General features: G+C 56.1%; 1 protein-coding gene across 1 annotated transcript; it reads left to right on the top strand.

The window, feature by feature from the left end:
• Nucleotides 1-1,554: 1,554 nt before the first annotated feature.
• PEX16 (peroxisomal biogenesis factor 16) lies at nt 1,555-15,574 on the top strand. Its single transcript, XM_078870158.1, has 11 exons — nt 1,555-1,773; nt 4,077-4,112; nt 6,183-6,259; nt 8,074-8,207; nt 8,377-8,489; nt 9,161-9,274; nt 9,604-9,759; nt 11,092-11,164; nt 12,784-12,903; nt 13,467-13,531; nt 14,460-15,574. The coding sequence occupies exons 1-11, from the start codon at nt 1,659-1,661 to the stop codon at nt 14,516-14,518; spliced, it is 1,062 nt and encodes a 353-aa protein (XP_078726284.1). The 5' UTR covers nt 1,555-1,658; the 3' UTR covers nt 14,519-15,574.
• Nucleotides 15,575-16,162: the final 588 nt, after the last annotated feature.

The following is a 16,162-nucleotide window of genomic DNA, read 5'->3' as shown; positions in this document are numbered from 1 at the left end:
CGAAGCTCTTACTAGCGCGCTCATTTCACGAAATGCGTTGACTCTCATCCACTAACACAACCAACATTGCCTGCATGGCCTGATGATGCTGGTTGCAATCACCAGTGCAACGTCGTGCTCAATAGTCGAGGGTGTGGGTTTGCCCTCTGACGCAACCATCCAGCGGTGCCGTGTACGTGACAAGCCTTACTATTGGCTGTGTCGGGAGGAGGTGGGTGTACTACACATTTACAATTACGCGATCTAAACCAAACAGCATTATAATGAATAACATTGGCCGTGACCCCTCCGTGTTAAATTCACACCACGCCATTGGCCGTGACCCCTCCGTGTTAAATTCACACAACACCATTGGTCGTGACCCCTCTGTGTTAAATTCACACAACGCCATTGGTCGTGACCCCTCCATGTTAAATTCACACAACGCCATTGGCTGTGACCCCTCCGTGTTAAATGCACACAACGCCATTGGCCGTGACCCCTCCGTGTTAATATCACACAACGCCATTGGCTGTGACCCCTCCGTGTTAAATTCACACAACGCCATTGGCTGTGACTCCTCCGTGTTAAATTCACACAACGCCATTGGCTGTGACCCCTCCGTGTTAAATTCACACAACGCCATTGGCTGTGACCCCTCCGTGTTAAATTCACACGCCATTGGTCGTGACCCCTCCGTGTTAAATTCACACAACGCCATTGGTCGTGACCCCTCCGTGTTAAATTCACACAACGCCATTGGCCGTGACCCCTCCGTGTTAAATTCACACAACGCCATTGGCTGTGACCCCTCCGTGTTAAATTCACACAACGCCATTGGCCGTGACCCCTCCGTGTTAAATTCACACAACGCCATTGGCTGTGACCCCTCCGTGTTAAATTCACACAACGCCATTGGCTGTGACCCCTCCGTGTTAAATTCACACAACGCCATTGGTCGTGACCCCTCCGTGTTAAATTCACACAACGCCATTGGCCGTGACCCCTCCGTGTTAAATTCACACAACACCATTGGTCGTGACCCCTCCGTGTTAAATTCACACAACGCCATTGGTCGTGACCCCTCCATGTTAAATTCACACAACGCCATTGGCTGTGACCCCTCCGTGTTAAATGCACACAACGCCATTGGCCGTGACCCCTCCGTGTTAAATTCACACAACGCCATTGGCCGTGACCCCTCCGTGTTGGGCTGTATGCGCCGCCGTGTGGTCACAAGCGCACACTGCATCGCCAGGAGCTGCAGATGTTGTCGTAGAATCGCCAAATTGCCGCGGACCCTTGCGCGATTTGTGCGTCGCGCTTGCTGGGATTATCCGAATCTGAATATTTATTTTATACTTGGAGGAATCCGGTGCTGTACCAGTCGTAAATATTGTAAAATAATCGCGGACCCCTGTCTGTGTCTTTTGAGCCGTGAATGTTTTGTCAAATAACCGCGGACCCCTGTTGTGTCTTTGAAGTCGTAAATGTTTTGTCAAATTACCGCGGACCCCTGTCTGTGTCTGTGAAGTCGTAATTTTTTTTTGTCAAATTACCGCGGACCCTCAGTCAGCCTGTGACCGCGTGTGGCTGTGTTGGTGGTGGAGCGAGCGCCGGTGTTGTACTGCACTTGTGCGTCCCCTTCCGCGGCCCTGGCACCCGTCGTGGCTGCGGCGATGTCGGCCGTGGCGCGGCGCGCGTGCGCCCGCTACGCGCAGTGCGTGAGCCGCCACCCGGAGCTCACGGCGCAGCTGGAGAGCGGCTTCCGCAGCCTGTCGTACGTGATGGCGGGTGCGTGGTGCAAGGGTGGGGGGCGGCGGGAGCGACACACACACAGACACACACACAGACAGATACATACAGACACAGACACACACATAGACATACAGACACACACAGACACACACAGACAGAGAGATACACACACAGACACACACACAGACACACACACAGACGTACAGACACACACAGACGTACAGACACACACAGACGTACAGACACACACACAGACACACACACACACAGACACACATAAACATGCACACCGACAGAGACACACAGAGACATGCACACCGACAGAGACACACAGAGACAGAGACACAGACAGAGACACACAGACACAGACAGACAGAGAGACACACAGAGACAGAGACACACAGAGATAGAGACACACAGAGACAGAGACACACAGAGACAGACACACAGAGACAGAGACACACAGAGACAGAGACACAGAGACAGAGACACACAGAGACAGAGACACACAGAGACAGAGACACATAGAGACACACAGAGACAGAGACACACAGAGACAGACAGAGACAGGCAGAGAGACACACAGACAGAGATACACACAGAGACCGATACACACAGAGACAGAGACACACAGAGACAGAGACACACAGAGACAGACAGACACACAGAGACAGACAGACACACAGAGACCGATACACACAGAGACAGAGACACACAGAGACAGAGACACACAGAGACAGAGACACACAGAGACAGAGACACACAGAGACAGAGACACACAGAGACAGACACACAGAGACAGAGACACACAGAGACAGAGACACACAGAGACAGAGACACACAGAGACAGAGACACACAGAGACAGAGACACACAGAGACATGCACACCGACAGAGACGGCCGCCCTTCGCCACCAAGTGGCAGTGACATCACCACGGCGCTTGTGCCAGGCTAGGTGCACTTTGAGGCCACGTGAAAGTGCCGAATGCTCGCTGCTGACAGGATGAGGTCACTCGACAGACCAGGTGCCACGGGTTGACCGCTGAGATGCCTGGCAGAGGCACCCGCCGTAATTTCCCCACTTGTGCCACTTCGCATGTTTAACCTGTGTGTGTGTACACACACACACAGGTTATATGTAGTAGGTAGCTACTACATATGTAGTAGTAGCTACATGTGTAGTAGCTACGGGCCCATCGCACTTTAAAGGGCCCCGCGCTAAATGCTTTCAAGCTATCAATTCCGGTTCAGTGATTCTGCACTTGCTCTATTACTATAGTACTATACCGCCTTCAACTTTTATGAACGACTGAGTGTTTAAGGTTAGCGATTTCTCGTATTATCTGGCTTATAGAAAATGACAAATTACAATTACTTTACTATGCAAGTGAAAATTTTGTGTTTTAATATTTATGTGTTTATTATATCATTTAGGGCCCCTTTATAACATATGCGACAGGCCCCGCACTAGCTTAGTCCGGCACTGGGCTGGGGTGAGGTGGTCTGGTGAGAGGTAAAGAGTTGGGAATCGTGGATGAGTCGCCGGGGGTCATGGGAGAGGAGGTGCAGGAGATTAGGTTTGGTTTGATGATGATGGTGGCTGTGGTTGAGGTGAGCAGACGAGGTCAGGCGTGAGACGATTGGGAGATGGATGAATGGGTGAATCAATCTGTTTTCAGACTGGAGGAATCCGATGAGCTATGAAGCTCTTTTTCACAGACGTCCAGTCATGGGGCCAGAGGTGACTGGGTGAGAGATTTTAGATGAGACAGTGAGGGGGTGAGGGGCGGGGCTGTGGTGGTGAGTGAGGCTGTGGTGGTGAGGGTGAGGTTGGGGTGAGTGAGGAGCGAGGCTGTGGTGGTGAGGGTGAGGTTGGGGTGAGGGGCGGGGCTGTGATGGTGAGGTTGGGGTGAGGGGCGGGGCTGTGGTGGTGAGGGTGAGGTGAGTGAGGGGCGGGGCTGTGGTGGTGAGGTTGGGGTGAGTGAGGAGCGAGGCTGTGGTGGTGAGGGTGAGGTTGGGGTGAGGGGCGGGGCTGTGGTGGTGAGGGTGAGGTTGGGGTGAGTGAGGGGCGGGGCTGTGGTGGTGAGGGTGAGGTTGGGGTGAGTGAGGAGCGAGGCTGTGGTGGTGAGGGTGAGGTTGGGGTGAGTGAGGGGCGAGGCTGTGGTGGTGAGGTGAGTGAGGAGCGAGGCTGTGGTGGTGAGGGTGAGGTGAGTGAGGGGCGGGGCTGTGGTGGTGAGGGTGAGGTTGGGGTGAGTGAGGAGCGAGGCTGTGGTGGTGAGGGTGAGTGAGGAGCGAGGCTGTGGTGGTGAGCGTGATGATGGCGTTGCTCTGTGTTGCAGGTCGCTTCCCGGACTCGGCGGAGCTCTCCGAGCTGGGTGAGCGTCGCCACGCTACAGAGTCACAATCAGTATATGCATTTATCCTGGAGGAGGAATCCGATGAGCTCTAAAGCTCTTTTTCACAGATGTCCAGTAGGGGCACAGGGTCAGAACGCTACAACAAGAAACAACACAAAACACGATAGGACTGAAAAGTATAGGAAAGATAAACAAATCACGGAAAAAATGAAACTAAACTTTTTGTTTTACCAGGTAAGGCGCAGAGAGCCGTTAGCTTCAGAAGCGACCTGGGCCACAAATGACAGCTCAACGACGTGGCTTATTGTGTGGAAATTTACAGGAGCCAAATACTCTAAATAATCATCACAGCCGCCCCCATTGGTCACACTGGCTGAAGAGGATGGTCACCTCTCGGATTGAGCGCGCGAGTTCATCCGTTCCGCGACGAGATGACTCGCATCAAACTGAATCCCGAATGAGGAAGTTGACTCATGCGGGCCCGTTTCTCCGCTGCCCTGCGGGTGGCGTGGCAAAGACGACGAGCCAACCCCATGCCCGTTGCCGGACACGTGTGTGAACGAGAGCTTCATAGCTCATCGGATTCCTCCTCCAGTCTAAATCAAGATTGCGAGTTTGCCTACCCCCCCTCCCCCCCCCCGTGTGTGACCCTCAGAGAGAAGTAGCCGGGCGAGGGGTTCACTTCCATTCTGGCATTGGAGTCGTTCCCAATGCAAGGGATCCCCACGCGTGGCGGCGGTGGCGGCGTCACAACTCTTCAAATGTTGCGATAAATTGGCAATCATTTACATCGTTATTTTATAGATTATTTGGCTGCTATGAATGTCGATGCCATAAGCCGCTTCGTTGAGCTATCGTTCATAGCCAGGTCACTACTGTATATAGCTCAGTGGGCCTTACCTGGTAAAATAAGTTAGTTTTATTTGTATTTTTTCACGTCATTCACTTACCTTTCCTATACTTTTCTTTCCTATCGTATTTTTGCATTGTTTGTTGTTGTAACGTTCTGATCCGCCGCGACTAGACATCTGTGAAAAATAGCTTCGTCCTCATCGGAATCCTCCAGGATAAATAAAGATCATTCTGATCATCCTCTCCCTCCCCCGCCCGCGTACTGCCAATGAATGACTGCCAACTGTGGCAGTGGCACGTAGCAGCCTCGTGGGTGAGAGCCGCTGTGCGCTATGAATCAAGAATCACCACTTGACTGGAGGAATCCGATGAGCTACAGATGTCTGGTAGTGAAAGCATCGCGCTGCGCTTTCAGTTGCGCTTCTGCGGCCGTCTGGAACGCACTTCCGTCCAATATCAGGAATCCACCGGAGCTGTGTACTTTTAAATCATCATCTAGATTGAAAACTAATTTCTTGAGAACTTATTTTTGTGTTTAGTTTGTCCTTCCCCCGCCACCTCCGATTAGCACGGTTGGCTACGTACGATGCGAAAGAAGTTCAACAAACATGCAGGCATACGGGAATGGCGCTGCTGGCGAGTGGATTGATCCTCTCGAAGCATGGACGACGGCCCGGGCAGTTCCCTCCACCTCGGGCGATAGAACACCGGGGAGGCCCTAATGGCTGCGTGGCCTCAGCGGGTTGGGCCCAATCGCCGCACCGTGCGCGGTCGGGTGGGGCGGCCAGAGTGTGTATGCGGATCACTACTCGCCGCACAATATGCACAACTCGCTGACGTGACCCAAGTCTCACGTCCCAGCCAGCGGTGGCGTGAGCCGCTGGAGTTGCGGTGCTGCGGCATCACCTTTGTGGTGGCGAGATGGTAACGACCTCACCTGGTATACAGGATGTCATGGGTTCGATACCGATCCTGGCGCCTGCATTGTTAATGGAGTTTGCATTTTCTCCTCGTGATCATGTGGATTTTTCTCCACGTCCGGTTTTTCCCCTCATTTGCAATCAGCATCCACGTGATGATAAGCCACTTCGTCGAGTTATCATTTGTGGCCAGGTTGCTTCTTAAAAAGAGCTACACATCTCAGTGGGCCTTACCTAGGGAAATAGAACATGGTGTAGTTGTAGTTTGCGACGCTTCGTGGTGACGTTTGGGTGATGTGACGCGCGACGCCTGCAGTTTACTCGACGGCAAACCTCCTCATCCTTGTCAACGACGGCATCTTGCGCAAAGCCATCAGACGGCCACTACCTCTGGTAAGCACACAACTTGTGCGCACACAATAGGGTTAACACCCACACATACTATAGTGTTAACACACTCAATAGGGTTAACACAAAATAGACGTAATACACTAGAGATAAAACACACCCACACACTATAGGGTTAACATACATACAATAGGCGTAATACACAATAGGGTTAACACACACAATTGGTGTAATACACAATGGGGTTAACACACACACCCACACAATAGGGTATACACAATAGGGTGAACACACAATAGAGTTAATACACACCAATAGGGTCAACTAACTAAACTTTTTATATTACCAGGTAAGGCCCACTAAGCTCTATAGGGTGAGTGAGGAGCCAGAAGCGATCTGGCCACAAATGATAGTTCAGTACACACACACACAATAGGATTATACGCACACACAGTGATAGGGTTTACACCCACAATAGGGTTATCACACACAATAGGGTTAACATACACCAGATAGGGTTATTACACAAAGGCATAACATGGTTACTACACACACACAACAGGGTTATCACACACACCGATAGCGATAGCACACAATCTCCCGTGTAGCCTTGAACAGGCTGTCGGGGCAAAGTGCTGTCTGTGAGACGCGATTGAAGCTGTCGCAACACACAAGCGGGAGCGATGTGGCCAGCACCACACCCGGCCACCTTCGGCTCCCCAGTGCTGGTGTTCACACACCACACTCAGCTACTCGCTCAAGGCTAAGTTGACCTAAGTGAGCCTCCGTACCGATTCAGATATTCATCAGTGATGTCGGTCGACAGCGGGAATCGAACTCGGGGTGCCGGATTGGTAGTGCGTTGCGCTAACCACTGTGCCACACTCAAGGATGGGTTAACCGTCGCTGCTGACAGGTGGAGTATCTACCAGATCCCACCGCGGTTTGTCGATTGGCAGGTTGATTGTGGTGGGGTAAAGTGTGGGTAATTCCCATCGTCCACCGAAACGTCTGGCCACAGTGGAAGAGTTAGGCCACGAATACCCCGTGTAGCGGAGGTCCTTCCACGAGTGGTGGTGCGAGCAGGCGCCTGCACGCCTGCAGGCGCCTGGTGCAGGCCTGCGCCTGCACCATCAACTCCTGCACCATCAACTGCTGCCCCCCTGCCTAAGTTAGAGGAGCGCTGCAGTCTGTGGGTGTGGACCATCGCCCCGAGTGTCGTGACGCCTCCTGCGGGTCAAACCACCACGCCGCCATTCACCTTGACCCACACGCCACTCGTGTGGATAATGCAGCCACAACAACCTTGCACGTGAAATGCCCACCACCCCTCAAGCGCCTGGGTCCCCCTGGCTGGCGCCTCTCCCCTGCCGCCGCCCTCCTCCTCACCCGGCAGGGTCGCTCCCACCGCCAGAGGGCGCCATGCGTGCTCGCTAGCCACCGTTTTCACGCCAATTGCGTTGCTGCACACTACATGCTCCTAGTTATCGATGTAGAGAGAGCTGATGAAAATTGGTCGAGAACGTGCGTGTGTGTGTACATACATACACACGTACATACACACGTACATACACGTACGAGTTGATTCCCGCTCATGGCCAACACCAGTGTGATTATCGATACTGGTCTTGGGCCTCCCCTAGGTCGACTCAGCCTTAATGAGTACCTGGTGCAGTGTGTAAACATCAACACTGGGGAGACAAAGGTGGTCGGGCATGGTGCTTGCCACCCACCCCCTCGTGTGTCGTGGCGGCCTTCATAGGTGCTGCTCGCTAACGTCACTTGCCCCAACGGTTCGTTCAAGGCTACACAGGGAGGGGGGGATCTTTGTCTTTGTGCTCCACGTGTGCCACGCACAGTCGCTGTCCCACGGGCGCCTGATCACTTGGCTCACGGTGCTGGAGTACGTGGAGGTGTTCTCGGAGATGGGCGCCGCGCGCCTCTGGGGCCCGGCCGGACGCTGGCTCATCATCGTGCTGGTGCAGCTCGCCAAGTGAGTGCGACCACGTGACCGCAATGATGATAACGACGACGACGACGACGACGACGATGATGACGACGATGATGAAAGACGACGACGATGATGACGACGACGACGATGATGATGACAATGACGACGATGACGACTGATGATGCTGATGGCATTGGCTCGTGGTGCGCAGGGCGGTGCTGCGCGCCCTGCTGCTCTTCTGGCACAAGGCCGGGATCCAGCCGTCCCCTCCCATCGTCCCACTCGACAGAGACGCGCAGCCCTCCCCGCCGGCACACGGGGCAGGTGGGAGATGCGCGCACGGTCCGTCGCACGGTCCGTCGCACGGTCCGTCGCTCGGTCCGACGCACGGTCCGTCGCACGGTCCGTCGCACGGTCCGTCGCTCGGTCCGTCGCACGGTCCGTCGCTCGGTCCGTCGCACGGTCCGTCGCACGGTCCGTCGCTCGGTCCGTCGCACGGTCCGTCGCTCGGTCCGTCGCAGGGTCCGTCGCTCGGTCCGTCGCACGGTCCGTCGCACGGTCCGTCGCACGGTCCGTCGCACGGTCGGGACCATTCGCAGCCAGCATCGCCACCTATTGGCAGCAGACTAATGCGTAGGTCGCTCAAGTGAATGATTCTGATCTCTCGAGTTCTCACCCAGGATAAATTGAATAAACTTGGGACCCGCGTGGGCGATTGTGCATTCGCTCACGGGGAGCGGCAGCGCCGTGGCGCCGTGCGCCTGTAACCCGGCACCCTGTGGGGGGCCAGGGTTGGTGGATCACACATTCGTGACACTCGCTTGCCTGCCCTGGCTGCAAGGTCATCGTCTCCTTGTTTGCCGGCATACGATGGCAGTGCAGCGCACGTAGCAAAACGTTGGACAGCGTGCCGCACGAGTTCATGCGTGTCCCACGTGTGACCTCTCATCACCCCCCCGTTAACCCCCCTCGTTACCCCCCTCGTGACCCCGCAGACTGCGAGAGGAGGGAGGGAGAGGGCGGGAGCCTGGAGCCAGAGTCTCTCCCCGCGGCCCCCTCCACCTTTCAGGGCCGCAGATCTCAGCGCGTCATCCGCTCGCTCCACCACAGTGAGAGTCCACCACCACCGTCGCCACCTAAACCATCGTCGCCACCTAAACCACCACCACAGTCACCAGCGTCACCTCCACCACCACCGACACCACTATCACGCACCAAACACATGTCGCCATCACCACCACCACCACCTCGCAGAGCCACACGCGGCATGGCCCCGCCACCACCGCCGCGTCCCACGCGGCCACCAGAGACGCACCTCACCGCTGCCGCGTTTTACGCTGCTGCACGGCTTCGCCGCGTCGCTCCGCACCACCTCAGCCCGGCTCGCTTCTCTCTCTCCCCCCCTTCATTATCCCCCCCCCCCCCCGCGGCCCCCCAGCCCCCCCTCTGGCACTGCGTGAGTGGGGCGCCCCCCAGCGCGAGGCGGCGGGGGGCTCAGCTTCCCGCGCCCATTCCGCCGACCAGCCCCCGACGGTGTTGGGGCGCCAGCGTGTCACGGCCGAGGCTCTGCACGTGGCTCGTCCCCTGCTGCACCGTATCCACCGCCCCCCCAACCCCCGGCTGCTGCAGGTCGAAAAAGGGACGAGAGACCCATAGACTCACACAGAGACCCATAGACTCACACAGGGACCCATAGACTCACACAGAGACCCATAGACTCACACAGGGACCCATAGACTCACACAGGGGACCCATAGACTCACACAGACCCATAGACTCACACAGGGGACCCATAGACTCACACAGGGGACCCATAGACACACAGAGACCCATAGACTCACACAGGGGACCCATAGACTCGCATAGGGGACCCATAGACTCACACAGAGACCCATAGACTGACACAGAGACCCATAGACTCACACAGAGACCCATAGACTCACACAGGGACCCATCGACTCACACAGAGACCCATAGACTCACAGAGACCCATAGACTCACACAGAGACCCATAGACTCACAGAGACCCATATACTCACACAGAAACCCATAGACTCACAGAGACCCATAGACTCACACAGAGACCCATAGACTCACACAGAGACCCATAGACTCACAGAGACCCATAGTTTGTTGTCCTTTCCCCGCACCTCCGATGAACATGATTGGCTACGCGCGGTGCGAAAGGAGTTCAAAGCACATACTTGTATATTTGGGTGCGGAGGGATGGTACATCGGTTAGTGGCGCTAGGCTACGAACCCGGTGACCTGTTATCTGATCTGGTCCTGGGCTTCCCCTAGGTCGACTCAGCCTCAAATGAGTACCTGGTATGGTGTGTAAACATCGCCAATGGGGGAGACAAAGGCGACCAGGCGTGGTGCTGGCCACCCACCCCCTCGTGTGCCGTTCCGGCCTTTATAGGTGCCACTCGCTAACGGCACCTGCCCCAACAGTCTGTTAAAGCTAAACGGGTGATCTTTGTCTCTGTGTGTCTCTGTGTGTGTGTCTCAGTGTGTGTGTGTGTCTCTGTGTGTGTGTCTGTGTGTGTGTCTTTGTGTGTCTCTGTACGTGTCTCTGTGTGTGTCTGTATGTGTCTCTTGTAGGCTACACGGAGGGGAGGGGGATCTTTGTCTCTGTCTATTTGCTTTCCGTCGGTTCAATGACCAACGGCGTTGCCTTCTTCTCCCTGTCATTGATGTGGGACTTATGTAAAATATAAATCTTCCGTGGCTGTCTCCGCTGAGTTCTCGCGTCGAACCCGCGTGCCGTTCGGCTCGATGTCCGACCTTTCGCCGCACGTGGAGCAAAACGTCGGACGTCGTGCCAGACGACATGCGGCACGACCCAAAAAAAGCGCGCTTCAGGAGCGGTGGTTGAGACTTGCCGCTTGCCGGTTCCTTAACTCCCGTGGCACCGCCGGTGCAGTGGCGAGCCTGGCGGCGTGCGGAGAGAAGTCGTGGAAGCCGTGGCTCCTCTCTGCCGCGATGGACATCACCAGGTAGGGCTCACGGCGCGGCCCCGCGTTGGAGATTTTGCCGCGGGGTTGGGGGCTCACTCGTTTCTTTAACCCTTTCCCATTTCCGATGACGTACACGTACGTATGCATTTGTCATCAGTAATTGATTTCCAAATGGAATCGGAAGTAAAAGGCCACGCGGGAGGGCGTGTGGCACTGTTTGCCGCCATCTGTCATCGAGTGTGCAGTGGTGTCGCTACAGGTCTCTGCGGTGAGTACAACGTCTTTAAAAACAGCCCCATCCTGCAACCTACAGACATCTCGGAACAGGAAAGGTTAATCGTATAATGGTGTAATTTCCCCAGGTTTTATCTTGATTGTGTTGGCAGCAACTCTGCCGATGAGACGTTGAATGTCGACAACGTCTGCTTGTGTTGAACCAATGCTGCTGATGAGATGCACTCCCAGAAGATCGCATGGCTGATGGGATGTGTAAAAAACATAAACTTCGATCCAGATTGCGCGATTGACATCACCAGAAGAAGAATCCAAGCGGATCTCGCGCAGAGCAGCGCGGCGCTACGAGTTAGAGAATGGCCCGTGGAAGCGGATATCACAGAGCTACCTCTGAGATCCCATCAAGCGGCCTCTGATCCACATACAGTGGGGAGCAGCACTTTCCCACCCACTCTACATATGAGAGGGAGGTTTGTCACGTGATAGCCTATTATCTAATTCTAAAATTAACCCTTTCCCATTCTGAGATGTATGCAAGTTCCAGGGTGGGTATCGTTCGCTTCTGAATCTTGGAACGGGCGAGTGTTACTCACCGCAGAGAACCATGGCGACACGACCGCACTCTATGATAGCTGGCGCCAGACTATACCACACGCCTCCCGCATGGTCTTGTTGGAGCATCGGTACCGATAAAGTTATTTTATTTAGTTTTTCTTCCGGTTCCAACCATTTCCGTCCCGATGACGTACACACGTACATTGATCAGAACGGGAGAAGGGTTAAGTGCGGAACTAAATCTAATGTGATGGTTGTTTTCTGTGCAGTCATTGGTGACCGGGCTGAGACCATCAACTGGCTATGCTTGAAAACTCTGTTTAGTCGCTGGCGCCTGAAGCCTCAGCTCATGCATATTCAGCAGAGGCCACCAGAGGGCAGCGCAGCGCAAGGGCCGGTCTATGGGGCTGTGTGGGGGGCGGGGGGGGGGGCGCTGTCTCTTCCCATGTGTGGGGCCCTCCCGGTACTTCACTCTCCTCCCACGTGAGAAAACAAAAGGAAGTGGGCCAGGCATCCCAACGCTTTCCCCTCTTGACAACAGGATCTTGAGCCTCGGCGTTGTCATCCTTGACGAGGGCTGCGCCTGCAAGCTCGGCGAGGCCATCGGCTGGAACCGGATTGAGGACAACGACGAACGTAGCTCTGACCGAGCGCCGAATTCCCGTCGAGACGGTCGTGAGATTGATTGGCGAGCGGAGCGGGCTGCTGTGTCGCGTACACAGCCAAAGCGGGCCACTGTGTCGCGCACACGGGCTGAAAGGAATCTAATCGATAATCGTTAGAGTAATCATTCGGTCGAGTAATCACATAATCCCAGCTCCACTCACAATTGCTGTGGCCTCCTTCCTACTCCTCCACTTCCTCCACAGCCTGAGCCTGATGGGCGACCCCAAGGAGTTGAACACGAGTGAGCGCGGAGAGCTGCGACGTCGCACCCTCGCGCTGCTCTACTACCTCCTGCGGTCGCCCTTCTACGACCGCTACTCGCAGTGAGGCGCGCGCACAACGGCGTGACCAATGCGCAGCCCTTCCAGGGTCCGCTCGGGGGCGACCGCCTCCACATGCTGTGTCGGTCCTGAAGGGGCAGGGAGGGAGGGGGGGAGGGCGGCGGGGGGGAGGCGGGGGGGAGGGCGAGGGGGACGGGGGGGGATGGCGGCGGGGGGGATGGCGGCGGGGGGGAGGGGGACGGGGATGGGGGGGGACGGGGGGGAGGGGGACAGGGGGGAGGACCCAATACAAGTTCAGATATCACTCACCACTGATATTAGCCCTGGCTGCAGGTTTGCCTCGTGTTGCGGATGCAGCCCACAGCTGCCGCACCGTGCCGCTTCCGGCTTGATCCGCTACTGCGGAGCGGCTGTCCCGCTGCCCGCCGTGGGCTCGCATCCCAGGTTACAGCACCCCGGCCGAGGTAGTCTTTGACTGGCTAGGATACCGTATGATGGAACACAATGCCTGGCTATGGGGAGATGACAAACCGGAATGGTTCGATGTGCCATCGTTCCAGCTTAGTCCACGCCGAGTTTTCACCACCTGTATTTTGTCTCCCCAGGGCGAGGATCATGCTGCTGCTCAGGATCCTGGCCGATTACATCCCGGGCTTTGGCTGGGTCGCTCGTAAGTGCGCGCCGCTCCCTCTGCCAGTACCGTGTGTGCAGCTTGTTCTGTTTCGTATGTGTGTGTGTATGTGTGTGTATGTTTGTGTATGTATGTGTCTATGTTTGCGTGTGTATGTGTGTGTAAGTGGGGAGTGGTAGTGTAGTGGTTAGCGCGCTGCGCTACAAACCTGGCGACCCGGGTTCGATTCCCGCTCACGGCCAACGCCAGTGACGATTATCTGAACCGATCATGGGCCTCCCCTAGGTCCACTAAGTCTCAAATGAGTACCTGGTGTGGTGTGTAAGCATCGCCGCTAGGGAGACAAAGGCGGCCAGGCGTGGTGCTCGCCACTCACCCCCTCGTGTGCCATCCCGGCCTTCATAGGTGCTCGCTAACAGCACTTGCCCCAAAAGTCTGTTAAGGCTGTACAGGGGATTATTGTCTTTGTTTTGTATGTATGTTGAACTTCTTTTACACCGTACGTAGCCAACCTCGCTAATCGGAGGTGGGTGGGAAGGACGACAAACTAAACACAAAAAGCAAACGAGACGCAGACTTAGACGCGTGTCAGGGGCACATAAACATTTGTGCGAAAGCAAGAAACCATCGGCTTTTCCTGAAGGAGTGCATTGTGGGTCCTCGTGGAGTGGAGGCTCCTCATTTGTTGTCCTTCCCCCGCACCTCCGATTAGCACGGTTCCGCACGTGCGGCGTGAACGAAGTTTAACGCGCACACGTACATACACTCGACGTACACACGTACGTGCACGAGCACCGTGGGGTCTGCGCTTGTCACGCGGCCGTGAGTCTCATTTGAAGCTGGTGGTTGCCGGCCACACTGTTGCGCACTACTACGACGGGCGTTCCTCAGCGATGACAATTGTAGATATTGAGCGTTATACCTCTACGGTGGCATTTGTCCTGTGCCCGTGCCGTCTGATCTGCAGGACCATTGATCGAATACCTCCCGGCCTGGCAAAAAGTCTACTTCTACATGTGGAGCTAAGGAGCGAGGCGACGGACGGAGCGCTTGCGTGGCACCGGCAACGTGTCCCGGGAACGGATCGCGCGAGGGCGCTGTCGGTCCAAACATCCTAATGGTTTGAAACAGCCGATGACGAATGGTAGCCGGACTCTAATCAAAATATCCTAATGGTTTCAAACAGCTGCCCAACGATTTGCACAAATTGCATTTGTCTGGAATCACAAGTGATTTGAAACACGAGCGAGAGATGCCTTGTAGGCGTTGGTAGAAAAAAAGTAATCTGACAGACGGAGGTTTTTCTGACCAGTGTCGCTTTCACGCTTTCTGAGCTGCGCGGCAAATACGCGGTGCGGAGGGCGGTGGTACGGTGTGACACACGGCACAGTGTGACGTACGTGTAGCACGGTGTGATGTGCGGCACGGTGTGACGTGCGGCACAGTGTGACGTACGTGTAGCACGGTGTGACGTGCGGCACGGTGTGACACGCGGCACGGTGTGACACGCGGCACGGTGTGACACGCGGCACGGTGTGGGGTGCGGCACGGTGTGGCAGGCGGCAGGGTGTGACACGCGGCACGGTGTGACACGCGGCACGGTGTGACGTGCGGCACGGTCAGATTTTGTCAACTTTGGAAAAATTACCGAAGCAAATTACTGTGCTCGGTCGAGCAGAGCAAAAGCAACATCTACCACCGTACCGGCAGATATCCCAATTGCAGGCCAGTGCTGCCATCAGCTTTTGCCGCAAAGGGAGGGCTGCCACCGGGGAGGGGGGGGGCCCAGCTGGGCATTGAAACTTTGAGATGAGACGAGATGCAAGACGCCTGCGGCAGCTGTGCCCAGACGCAGCGCCACCCGACGGGAACGTCGGGAACCTTAACACGTTCCACGAGAAGTGTGATTGCGCCTGTCCCCTTGAATGGCTCGGTGACTCCGGCTTTGTGACTGCTGCAGTGCCTGGGCGTGGCTCCGGGCGACGGTGCGCAGTGTTGTGACCCGTGGTGTTGTGACCCATGGTGTTGTGACCCGTGGTGTCGTGACCCGTGGTGTCGTGACTCGTGGTGTCGTGACCCACGGTGTCGTGACCCGTGGTGTTGTGACCCGTGGTGTCGTGACCCGTGGTGTCGTGACCCGTGGTGTCGTGACCCGTGGTGTCGTGACCCGTGGTGTCGTGACTCGTGGTGTCGTGACCCGTGGTGTCGTGACCCACGGTGTCGTGACCCGCGGTGTCGTGACCCGCGGTGTCGTGACTCGCGGTGTCGTGACCCGTGGTGTCGTGACCCGTGGTGTCGTGACCCGTGGTGTCGTGACCCACGGTGTCGTGACTCGTGGTGTTGTGACCCGTGGTGTTGTGACCCGTGGTGTCATGACCCACGGTGTCGTGACCCGTGGTGTCGTGACCCGTGGTGTCGTGACTCATGGTGTCGTGACCCGTGGTGTTGTGACCCGTGGTGTCGTGACCCGTGGTGTCGTGACCCGTGGTGTCGTGACTCATGGTGTCGTGACCCGTGGTGTTGTGACCCACGGTGTCGTGACCCGTGGTGTCGTGACCCGTGGTGTCGTGACTCATGGTGTCGTGACCCGTGGTGTCGTGACTCGTGGTGTTGTGACCTGTGGTGTTGTGACCCGTGGTGTCGTGACCCGTGGTGTCGTGACTCATGGTG

The sequence above is a fragment of the Lampetra fluviatilis genome, chromosome 29 (genome assembly GCF_964198595.1).
Source record: "Lampetra fluviatilis chromosome 29, kcLamFluv1.1, whole genome shotgun sequence".
NCBI lineage: Eukaryota > Metazoa > Chordata > Hyperoartia > Petromyzontiformes > Petromyzontidae > Lampetra > Lampetra fluviatilis.
The sequence above is the reverse complement of the archived record's forward strand: the minus strand, read 5'-3'. Positions and strand labels throughout refer to the sequence as shown.